This window comes from Lepidochelys kempii, chromosome 1 (genome assembly GCF_965140265.1).
Source record: "Lepidochelys kempii isolate rLepKem1 chromosome 1, rLepKem1.hap2, whole genome shotgun sequence".
Lineage (NCBI taxonomy): Eukaryota > Metazoa > Chordata > Testudines > Cheloniidae > Lepidochelys > Lepidochelys kempii.
This window is the reverse complement of record NC_133256.1, coordinates 183,000,858-183,013,818: the sequence shown is the minus strand read 5'-3', so window position 1 is coordinate 183,013,818 and position 12,961 is coordinate 183,000,858. Positions and strand designations below refer to the sequence as shown.

Here is a 12,961-nt window from a genome sequence, read left to right as displayed (position 1 = left end):
CAAGAGAAGTAGAAAAACAATGCAATCTGTGAAATATTGTTGTATTTCATAATATTCCAATGTCTAATATACACAATAGATTTTCAGATCATATTTTGGTCATTACTTTGGGGCATATATGGCCTTAATGTCACTTGGAATACCATGCAATGATTCATTTATTCTAGTTTTATATTGTATTTGCACATTTCACATGACTTAGGGTAAGTTAGTTTTGTTTTATAAACAGAAATAGTGAAATAATTCAGAATTCTGTTTGCCGGGAATTGGTGACAAAGAATGTATCGCTTGATGATTGCTTGTTCTGTTTATTCCCTCTGGGGCACCTGGCATTGGCCACTGTCAGAAGACAGGATACTGGGCTAGATGGACCCAGTATGGCTGTTCTCATGTAATTCTTAAAAAATAAACTACAGTAGATGATGGTGTAAACATCCAATTAACTCCAAAATACAACTTTGGGCAGCGAAAAAATACCCAACATACTTATAAATATCAATTTGTCAATGCGGCAATTATATATACTGCACCACAATGTTATCGGTTTCATCTTACTCGGATGAAATGACCATTGACTTCAGTGGAACTTCAGGCTGCAATCTGTGGTGGGTTTCGGCCAGCAGAGTCCTGGATGGATTCTGTCATCAGGGGATGTTTAATGGCACAGAGATTTCCTGAGTGAAGAGGGCGCAAAGGTTATCTGTGTCCCCTCTCTGGAGCTGTGACTTGTGCCTTCCATAAATATGGATCTTGTGGTCTCTCCTCTAGCCCGGCTACATTGCTGACCAATATGCTGGGGCACCATGGAGACTCCTGTAAGGCTTCCCTGTCCTGTACTCTTCCAATTTTGGGTATAGGTGGTGTGAAGGGCCTTGCATGAGTCCTATATCTTTTTTGCAGAGGGCCAGCATAAGGCCTATACACTACTTAAATCCTACAAAAGGCGATTTTTGAAGGCTCATATGTTCCTTAAATGCTGCATGCACTTTCTGCTTGACCTCTGACCAGGGATGAATATTACCAAGTGGGAAGATAATATCCAAAAGTTGTTCTTCTTCTGTGGTCAGTGAAAAGGATCTGGATAATGTGTATTAATTCATGGTCTATAGACTATAAAAGGTTACACAAAATTATGGGATATTTTTGTCCTGATTGATAATGTGTACAATACTAGTGTGTCACTGAGTCTTTCTTAAAATAATTGTTCTGTAATATCAGCAGTAGTATTTTGATGTATAGTATAGTAAATTTAGTAGTTCTCTGCTTAAAAATGGCGGGGGGAGAGACCAGGTCTGTGAACAGTCTATCTGAACAACTACCAATGTCACTGCGAAATTGGCAAGCATCAGAAAATGTATTAAATGAATAGACAATTCAGTAATGTCCAACAGATAACTAAAATTGAAATTTTATTTTTTTCAATAATATTCATCAGACATTTTTCTGACAAGACTTTACTGAAAGATGAAGTGCAAATGGGAACCCTGTAAGAATGTTTATAAGAATTGTACATGACATTTCTTAAGCGCCACTAAGTACACATTGAATACTCTGTAAGTATATAGGCATAGCAACATGCAAGTGTCATGTACCTAACATTACAATGTGCATTTTGTTCACTTACAATTGTTGAGAAAATTAGATGCAGTAACTGAATTTCCATAGTCAGTGCAATATGCTTAATTCCATTGGATTTTACTTACAGCATGAAGTTTATATTTTTTCTTGAAATTCACTGCATGTGGAAGGATAAATTTCTAAGTCTAATAGCATAACACATTGAAGTTCCTATGAGATTACTGTTACATAGTGTATCAATGGAAATAGTTGATAGCTTTTCACAACTTTTTCCTTCTGTATTCTAGCAATCTTCCTGCAATATTGAAAGTGTTTTGTTGTTATAAAATATCTAAGCTAAAAGTAAAGGATGCACAGGGAATGGAGTTTGGAATTGAAGCCCTTAGAAAAGAACTTGAGATCAGCTCAAATATTTAGATTAAGGACTTGAGCCAAATGCTGTTGAACTCAATAGAAATGCTGCATTAAAAATTTTGAGAGTGAGTTATGTATGACTCCAGTAGTTCATGAGTCCAAATCTCAAACTCTTTGTTCATTGTTTAGCTGTAGTCAGTACATAAAAGCAGATGATTTCAAGGCTGCCTTTGTTTGTGTGTATATATGGAAACTACCTAGGGATATGGGAAAATCTAGTTATACTTAAATGAGGACTAAATATCCAATGTACTGCAGAAAGGAAGGGGAAAAGGAACAATAGTTCACTCCAAATATCCAAATAACATTTGTCTCCTCTTTTGAACCAACATAAATATTTATAAAACAGAACTTACCTTAAAAATGGGGGGTGCATTTAGTATGAAAACCCTCTAATAATTTTCATGTAGAACAAGAAAAAAAAAAGAAAAGCTAGTAATGTAAAAGAAAACAGTATCAGCAATTTTCAGCACTGTGTGCAAGGACAGGATAAGACTAAGTACAGAGATCAGTACTTACATAGGAAACACTTCTGGCTTGACCCTGGATACAGGGAAAGTGCTTAAGTACTGACCCTTGGCAGGCTTAGCTTTTGCACCTGAAATCTTTAAAAAATTCTGTCAATTTTCCTTTGTAATAACATAAAGCATTCATTGGAAAGGAGAGTCTTTCTTCCACCTCAGCAATTGTTCCTTTTAACACAGCAGAGCCTTAAGTCACTTACACACAAAAGGTGGGAGGGTGGGAGGGGAAGGGCAGATCCTTGGCGACACGCAGAAGTGACGAAGCTGGTTTAACCAGCTACTTGAGGGCTTTTCATTGTGTTAGGGAATCCCCAGGTGCTCTAGAGTCATATCAGCTCCCATGCCATTTCCCCATTTGACCCTGGTGCAAAGGGCTTTGCTCAGAAAAATGGGCATGGCTGGGCACTGGCAATTCCTAACTAATGGGAACAGCCCCCTTGGAGGCCCAATGGCAGTAGGGGTTGGTTAGAAGGGCCATGGATTGGAATGGCATAAAATCATGTTTGCACGCACACACCACCACGCCCATCATCCTTCTGAGTTGCTCCAAATGCAGTATGTTGGTGTGATACTAGAATAGCATTGTGGGTCTGAGCTAACTTCCCTTACAGTCTGTCAGATGACTGCCTTTGACTTTAGTGGTAGTTAGATCAGGCCCTCCTAGAACAATCATGTAGGAAATCCTGGTGTTGAAAAGTTTCAGAAATAATCTCTTCCATATTGACACATTGCTTTGCTTTGCTTTTTTTTTTTTTTTGCACTAGAATCATAGAATATCAGGGTTGGAAGGGACCTCAGGAGGTCATCTAGTCCAACCCCCTGCTCAAAGCAGGACCAATCCCTAATTTTTGCCGCAGATCCCAAATGGCCCCCTCAAGGATTGAACTCACAACCGTGGATTTAGCAGGCCAATGCTCAAACCACTGAGCTATGCTGCTGTAATCCTTGGATTGAGTATTTGTATTGTAAATGTACATTGGAAATATTATGTTTAAATAAATGATAAGTTAAAATATCTTGACAGCATGTGTATTACTGATGTAATGCAAAAACTTGCATATGGTTTTAGAATTGACATTATAAACCTACGTTCTTTGTTAGTGAAAGTAATTGTGTTACAGCTGAATTGTATAATATTCTTCTCCATATTTAATAGATAATGGTATGGTATAACTGTGTTTGTAAACATTATGGGATGCATCTTCAGCCAATGCAAATCAGCCTATACTAAAGGAAATAGAGCTAAGTGGAGATATAGCAGCTGAGGATGTGGCCCTGTATCTACAGTATTACCCAGTGGGAATACGTACAACAGAAGATAGTAAAAATTGGGGTTGTGGGACAGAGGAAATTAGATAAAGAGCCATGAATGCAGCCAAGTTGTTTTCAGTGTCAACAGCAAAACTTACAATTATCCCTTTTAGAGGCTAAATCTAAGACTTTGTAATATTTTAAAAATGTATATAGACACTTCACAGCCAGTATTTAACGTGAGAGGTAGCTTAACAGTTTACCCCATGTTTTCAATTCCTACATTTCATCTAACTGGAATTGTTAAATCATAATATTATATACAAGCATGGAGTGATATTGTAAAACTTTAGTGAGTGCCGTTTCCTATATTACATTTAATATATTCATTTTCTTCTTTTGCTATTTCACGTTCTCTCACTACTTTCAGTGAATTACTTTTGGAAGGGTATGACAGAAAACAAGAAGAAAAAGATATAAAATTTCATGTTTAGAAAAAGTTAACTTTATCACTAAAGGCTTCCTCTGCACTTTGATGGAAGCAGTTTGTACTCACAATGTAAGATTACCTGACAGTATTGTGAAAGAAATAGTGAAAATTCCAGGTGGTTCAACAAAATAGAGGTCAGCATAATGCAGTTCTCCATTTCTTTCTCTCTGCTGTTCAAGCTAAAAAAACCCAGGGCATATGGAAGTACATTTCAGTATCTTAGCTTGCTAGACTTCCCCAAGAAGGAAAAAAGAACAACCTTGTTCTGTTGAGTCAAAAAGAGATTACTGACCAGGATTGCCAAACTTGCAGTATGCTGGTAATAAAGCCATTTACATTTGTGCTTTGTGCCACAAATGTAAATGAATTCTTACTCTGTCCTAAAAGCGTTTCAGTGGAGTCTCATAGGACCTCAATGGTACTAGAGGGGAGACAGAGCTAGTGGGGTGGGAGGACAGAGATGCATTATAATAAATTAAATATCATTGCAAGTAGAGGAATTAAGCATATTGCATTAAGCATGACTATTGCATGTGTGTGTACTTTAAAGTTATTTTCACTGCTAGGGTTTTTCTTCCCCTCTTTTAAAATAATCAAAATGCATATTATAATTACATAGGTTTCCAATATCCATACACAGGAAGTACAAGATACTTACATGTAAGTACACTGTAGTTACCTATATTTTTGCATAGTTTTTAGTGTGTACTTTGTGCCACTTAATAAAAAGCATTACTCAGTTGTTTCTATTAGCTGATTCAATTGAAGTAGCTGAATTTTTTTGGTACGTTCATCACAGATTACCATTTCTTAAGAGTGAGTAGATTGGACACTTGTAGTAATCTAGTTAGGTGGTGGGAAAAACTGTGGAGTGAACATGAAGTTTTATATCACCTCCTTATTAAAGAAATGGAATGTCAGATTCCTGGTGTTGATTTACTAAATTTAACTTTAGTTTGAACAGATTAGTAAAGGTAAGAGTTCCATTTTCCTTTTGGTAACACTTTACAATAAGTGGCACTAAATTACACTATAACTGCTGTGTTACATGGAAGTACATGTCCGTACATGGTAACTTCAGTGCTGTTTACAATCAGCTGAATTACATAATTACAGATGATCCTGTCCTTTCTTTTCATTGAGATAGTTATATCTATATTATGCTATAATGAAAATACACATTAACTTCCATGTATTATTTAGAAAAGTTGGTTTTCTTCATGTATTCTTTATAGAGGAAGTCTCAGTGCAAGAAATGTGAAGACATTTTTAAGTGTTCCAGATAAAATTCTTAGCCTCAACTTAAATATCAGGTTCTTTAAACTGCTTCTTGGATTCTCTGATGACACTAAACAGAATGGAAAGATGCACCCATTTGCCTGTGATGCCACATGCCTGTTTAATGATTATGTTGTCAGAGCATTAAAAAAATAACATTGTTCTACATTTGAAAGTTAAAAATAATCAATGGACATTGTAAACTGGCAGTAATTAGCTACCTTGTCTTGAGTAAATTACATTGCATGTGTTTGTAGGTCTGGATGTTATACTAACATTCTAACTAACATGGTTCCCATTCGGAGCTTTCATTTTACACATTTAACAGATTTCTTGAGACTATAATGGGCTCAGTATTTCTGAATGGGATCTTTTTGTATAAAGGAGAAAGACAATGTGTTTTTATCTGTTGAATACTATACTCAGTTCTAAGTGAGCCATGATGTTGCTTACAAAGGGAATGGCTCTGTATTTATTACCTTACACCCAGTGAAGTCATTTGAACATGTAGATGTAGATGGATGTAAAGAACTACACAATCAGAATTCTCAATTCATTTATACTGGGTGTAGTGTTTTTACACCCACTTTGCACAAATGTAAATGAAATTACAAGATGCAAGACAGTGGAAAAATCAGAAATCTATTGAAAATTAGCACACATTAAGAGTTTTAACTAAAAAAACAACCAATGTAATTTAAGTGTCCAATTTATTTCTGGTTTTGCAATGTTTCAATGCTGGTTTTACACGACGCTGACAAGACGGCTTTGAGTGGTCACATCTAAAGATGCTCTAACATTTGAAGGTCTCACTTGACGTCATGGTAAGTAATGATTTAAGCAATGACTCTACAATTCAAGCAAAGTGCAGTTTAGATAGAATGTATGAAGATGTAAAAGCAGCACTGATGAACAGCTCCACTTCAATAAATAAGGCCCTGATCCAGCAAAAAACTTACTTTGAGTAGTTCCATTGAATTAGGTGGATCTTCTCACGTGCTTAAGTGATTTGTTGGCTCAAACCCTAAGTCGTTAACCAGACTGAGATATACAGTATTGTAATGCTGTTAATGCAACTTACTGTTGTGACAAGAACCTTTCTGTTCTGGTACTAAACTAAATGATTTCCTTTGCCAACCTTTTAAAAGTGTATGCTTTGAAAGACATGAATATCTTGAAAAGCTATACTAGTCTCAATGTGTCTAGTAGCACCTACCTGGTTCTCTCAAACTACCATACTATATTAACATATTATTGCATTTTTCCACAGATGGTATGGAGTGAACTGTAAAAACAAGCATGCAATCACATCAATGCAGACTTATTTCTTTAAAATGTCATACTGTATATGATTTATTATGTTAACACTCAACCACATCATATTATTTATGTTCTGTATATTTTGAAAAAGTGCTGCTTGATCAACATCACCCTCTTTTTTCTTAGAAATTAACAAGATAAATGTTTCAACAAAAAGAAAGAAAGAAAACAATTAAAATACTATAATATTCTCCTTAATAGGCTTATACTCTTCTGATAAATAATCTGACACAGCACCTTTGTCTTCCATTTTATCTTAATACATGATGATGTATTCAGATTCTCCCTCCCCCACCCCCACAAAAAATAAATCCCAGGAGATAATCCTTTACACTAAGCCATCATGCTTTTAGACTTCACAAGTATAGCAACCATATAGAAATACTATTTTTCAAAGATGCAACACTTGGGAGAGAGAGATGAACTCCAAATGATACAGATTTTCATTCTCCAGCATGGAATCACTACCAAGAGTTGATCTGGCACCATTTTTATTTCAGTGGAAGAGGAAATAAGCCATTGGGCTTATAGTGTTTTGTTGTCATATTTAAGAACATGAGACTTTTAGAGAGACTTTCACCATAGAGCTAAAAGCATTGGCAGAAATTCTCTATCATTCACTGTGACATAAGTTTGTACCCCACAAAATGCATAGACAGGAATTTAATATAAAGAATTAGTCCATTTACCGTATACACAAAACATATATCATTTAACTCTTTTTTTCTTTTTTTTTCTTTTTCTTTTTTTTTTTTTTTTGGCAACCCAACATAGATAAGCAGCTGTGGAACTGCCAAATTAAAAATCGAGAATTTAGCAACATAACAGTATTTTTTAAGGATATTAATCAAATGTGGTTGTAATTCAAAACCTGAGGCTGTGCACTGGTTGTTAGCTTAAAACTATCTTTCCATATAACATTGTGCTTCCATTGTATAACAAAGAAAAATTAACAAGAACTAGAAAAGTTTGCTGCTGAACAGTGCTAGGACATACAGACAGAAAATACTAATACATGTTATCTATTTAGAATATTGATTTAAGTCATATCTAAAGGGATATAATGGACATTAGAAAATGTTTACTTGTGACTGACTTAGCTATAGCCAAAAAAGTTAAATATGTATCAAATAATGTTTAATTGGATTTATTATATGCACTATATACAGATAGGAAAATGCCTTGCAATTGTGCCCCATGAACACTACAAATCTGAATAGGCAGGTGAGTCCATATGACGCAAATAAATTATTAAAACCGAAATTATAGGAACGTATCTAATCTTGTGATCCCAAAAAGCAGTAAAAGGGCTGAATTAATTTGTTTCAGAATGAAGCTACAATTATCTAACTCTGCAGCATCTGTATAGATAATACAGTATGATTTAATTACCACCCAAGCATGGAATTAGTATCAAGGTACCATTTTTAATGACGTATTGATACTCCTTTTCCACCAAATCCAAGCATACAAGAAACTATACTATAATGTTTTCAGTTTGTGGTTCCTAGGGCATATGTTTCAAAAACAAGTTGCCTTTGAATTATAGACATGTATAAAACATTCTTTGTAAACCTCTAATCTTAGATTTAATGTTTTATGTAAGTACATTAGGTCCTTATCGAATAGTATTTGTTATGAAAATCATCCAATGACATACTGATAGGGACCATGGTAAAAGAAAACTGGAAAAGAAGAAAGCTATATAATATTTAAAAATGTAGAAAACTCAACAGCATGATTTAAGATGAAGATTAACATTGTTAAGGCTGTATATTCAAGCACTGTATGTTAAGAGAGCAATGGATATGAATTTTAGGCAATAAGAAATGTCCTGCATTGTGGATGGTACTGTAAAGAAAGAATGATGCTGTCAACAACTGATTGTTGGCATAAACTGGCTACTTATAGCAGTATGGAAGTTAATAAAGTTTGCAGAAGATGGCAGAAATGAATTCTGAAAGATGATAGCCAGTTTTCTCCAGCAGTCAGCCTGATAAGTAAAACTCAGAGAATCTAGGTCTGCATCTAAATGAAATACTCCTTTTTCTCCTCTGCATTGACTTGGCTGCCTTCTGCATTGATAATGGCTGTGTCAGCATCAGGTGCATCTTCAGCTCCTTTAGCTTCATTTGTTAAATATGTTCCTATGGGAATTAGTACAATAAAAAAATTAGTAATTTTACTTTAGATAGTTTTATGCACAGTAGATCTGTAACAAAGATCTAACTGGTTTAATGAGTGGAGTGGTGCAGAACAGAACTTGATGCACAATTTTAGCATTAACTGTACTGGTACATATAACATTCTAATTTGGGCAAGTAGTAATTATGATTCATAACACTTGTCCCATATGCACATATATTTTCACATATCTATGGGGGGAAAAAGGTACAGCAGTTTCAAAACCATATTTTTTCTATCTCCAGTGGCATGAAGCAAAGAAATATTTTAACATACAATAGTATCACTGTGTATTATATGGTATATCTAGATGGGTAAGAAAATTAACTTTGAATAGCTTAGATTTCATTAAACACATGTTTTTGAAAAATGGCTTCTAATTATTTTTGTACTCTCACATTGGTGTAGGCCATTTTTTTTATTTGCTCTTTAATTCCACAGACTAGGATAATTAAGATTCTCTAGGAGTGCAAAACTGAAAATAGTTGCATTAAGTTAACCCAATTGCTTCACATTGCCACTGACATTGCTTTGCTAAATAGTATAAGAGCAGGATATTAATAGAGCTGTATGCAACAGACAATTGTCACTTTGTGAAAAGTGATATTTACATTGGTTTGGGACTCATTTGTTTTCAGCCAGGAAATAGAGCAAAGCTGACACATTGTCACCAGATTAATTAGAAATTTGTAATTTTTCACACAGTTCTTCTGAACTTAAAACAAATATTTTATCAGTTTGTGTTTGCTAACCGCATGACTACCCTAGGTAGAATTAGGTTTAATAATAGTAATACTTTTTGGGGAGGAAGGTAAACTAAGGTTAACAACTACGCTGCAAGCCATTCAGACATTAAGCGTTCATAAACTTTTTTTTTTTTTTTAAATAATCACCTCGGTTAGATTCTAAAATCTGTCCTCTGTTTTACTCAGACCCTTCTCTCCATTGACTCTAATGGAGTTTTTCCCTCAATAAGCGTAGTGTAAAAACTGAGTCAGGACTTCAGAATTTTGCTCCTGGAGTGAAATCCTGGCTACTCTGGAGGCCATAGCAAAACTCATGCTGATTTCAGTGGGACCAGGATTTTACTCCTTGTATTTAACACAACTTATTTAAAGTTTTATCATGATTTCTGATAGTTAAAGCCTCATTTCAATAACCATATATATTCTGTGGAATTAATATAACAGTTAAAATGATGAGGACACCTAACTGAGTGCTTACAGCAAAGGGCTAGAATCTAGGCGCGTTCTTCCTTCTAAATCTCCCTTAGCCACTGACTCACTACATGACCTTGGGCAGGTTGCTCAACATCCTTTTGCTTCAGTTAATCCAACTGTAAAATTGGGTACAAAATCAGGACCTCATGGGAAAACCAGATGCTACTTCTGAGCGTGAGCTTTCCCAGGCAACTAAATTACAAGGGGAGGTGGGGGCAGAGAGGGCACGAGAGTGTTTGAGGGTGAAACTAATCATGAGGAAGTATTGCTGCAAAAGGTGATTGCACTTTGATTAAATCCGTCCTACCTTTATGTCTTGCCAGATATCGTCCAAGCAGAATTATAGAACATAATGTGACAAAGACAACTACAGCCACTATTCCTCCTATGAGAGCATGGTCAGGTCCAGTCTGTCCAGCCAAAGCATTTGGGTCTAGGGGAGGGGGAAAAAAAAACAAAAGTTGTCCTGATCAGATTAGAATTGATAGGAAAATGCACAGCAGCAAGTTATACTGATCATTTTGAAAATAGGGCATTCCCCTCTTTAATATTCAGGGTGGTCATTCCCCCTCTTCTACTACCAGTATCTTATCAACAGCATAGCATTGCATGTATTCCCAGACTGTTAAAGTCCTGAGGACATCACAGTTATGAAAAATATTACCTTATTCTTCCTTGGCAGAGGTTATTAAATGGGAAAGGTTTCTGATTTTGTCCTACTTGTTTAACAACTGAAAAGCTGCAATAGCTATTTATAGAAGCAAAAACAAGGAATTGAGAATTGGGGATCAGATAGCATCAGCAGAATACTGTCTGCATAATACATAATTTATGTGACTGAGTCTCAGTGGGGATCCTGTATATAGTCTCCTCTTGTCATTCCTTTCCGATTGCACAAGAAATAAAGAAGGAGATAAAGTGCAGACTTTCCAAGTTCTTCTGCAGATGGCTGAGTCTGCAGGAATTTGATCATGTAGCCTTGTTCACTCTCAAATGTTGATTTGTGAATTTACTAGTTATCTGATTAAACACTGATGCTAGTAAACTCTAATAGATTTTAACAATACATTAGCAGTTTCATTTCATTTACTGTGCACAAAACATTGGGATTATTGTCAGATTTAAGTTTTTAAGCTGGTTATTTATCTATTAGTGAGCCTGGTGCATTACAGAAGGCTCCAAAGAAGCAATCATGGAAAACGACACTGTTTAGGGGTCAGTAATTCCCCAGAGCTTTTGAAGAATGAACTGGTAACCTTCAAGTGTTGATTCATCTGAAATATTCTGGGGAGGGGAGGGGGAGCGTCAATCCTGCAGTAGTATGGTAGAATTTCTCTTCTTTTTTTTTTAAATGAAAAATGCCTCAGTCTCAAACTAATAGTAATTCTCCCAAGACTGAGGGTTATGTATTAGCTTGCTCGCTCTGTAGTAATCGGTCTGCACACACTGCTTCAAGGACATTTCCCTTTTAGGCGTTGTTTATATTCTATAAACAGTTTGCAAATAGCTGTCTTGAAACGGAGTAAGATGGAAATAGCATTAAAATAGAAAAGAGGACAAATCAGTAAAATCTGACTGAGAAAAGCTGCTGATAATGTCTTGGAAGTGTAACACTCTTGTTTGGCTTTTTTGTGATTTTTTTATTAATTTTCATAAGGAAACAATAACAAATACAGAAAGATAAAAGACTTACAGCTTGTGTATGTAACCAAATTCTGCATATTTCATAAGTAGCCAATAACATTATGCAATTACGGAGTTACAGCTTGTTAAAGCTGCAAGACCAGATCATGCAAATCAGACAAATTATACAGACATAAAATGTTAGGGTGATGGTGAAAATAATAACAATGCCATACACAAACAAGCAAAAAAAGTGAAAAGGGGCAGGAAGATGGAGGGGAAAAAGCAAAAAAGGTGAGGTGGAATAGAAGTCTGGCATTATCTGAGCTCTCTCAGCATTCTTCATCCAAATGTATCAAGAACAAGGATCCAAATTTCTTCAAATTCATATAATTGCTCTCTGCAGCGATAAGATATTCTTCTTTGAGTGCTTGCTCATGTCGATTCCATCCTACGTGTGCATGCCCAGTGCACAGTTGTCAGAGATTTTTGCCTTACCAGTATCTGTAGGATCAGCACTCCCTTGAGTGCCACATTCATGCATCGGTATATCAGGCACCACCGGCCCTACACCCTCTCAGTTCCTTCTTACCACCTGTGGTGGTTAGTTGCAGCTCCTTTCCTTGCTCAGCAAGGTCTAGCGGTTTAGTCTCCTCTGCCTTCGAGCCTTAGGGCCTTGTAAATAGTTTGTTTATAGTAGTTAGTGTTTAGTAGGTAGAAGTTAGTGTCCCAGGGGGGACTTCACCCCAAGTAAGGCATGCCCCAGTCTCCTGGACTGTAACAGGCCTATGCCTTTAATCGACCCCCATAGCAGCTGCTTCAAGTGCTTGGGGGAAATCACACATGAGAGATAAGAGCTGTATTTGTAAAAACTTTCAGCCCCTCATGCAGAAAGTGCGGGATATTTGTTTACAGGCTCTCCTCATGGAGTCCGCCCTTCATCCAGCTTCCGTGCCATCCCACCAGGATTTGCCGAGTACCTCGGGCCTCGTTGCACAGTGCACCCCCCACACCAACTCCTGGCAATGGCATGGGATCTAAACCGCTGACAGTGCCTTCACAAGCTCCCTTGGCGCCAA

The 12,961-nt window shown here is 36.3% G+C and overlaps 1 protein-coding gene across 6 annotated transcripts in view; it reads right to left on the bottom strand.

The window, feature by feature from the left end:
* Window positions 1–1,396: 1,396 nt before the first annotated feature.
* The window catches only part of CADM2 (cell adhesion molecule 2), a 1,033,208-nt gene continuing 1,021,643 nt past the window's right edge, over window positions 1,397–12,961 (bottom strand). For all 6 annotated transcript variants that reach the window (XM_073304095.1, XM_073304130.1, XM_073304112.1 and 3 more), the window contains 2 exons: window positions 10,567–10,692; window positions 1,397–9,002 (listed from right to left, as the gene is read on the bottom strand). In XM_073304095.1, the coding sequence (XP_073160196.1) occupies window positions 8,884–9,002; window positions 10,567–10,692 (245 nt within the window). In that variant the 3' untranslated portion in view covers window positions 1,397–8,883. The remainder of the gene's footprint in view (window positions 9,003–10,566; window positions 10,693–12,961) is intronic.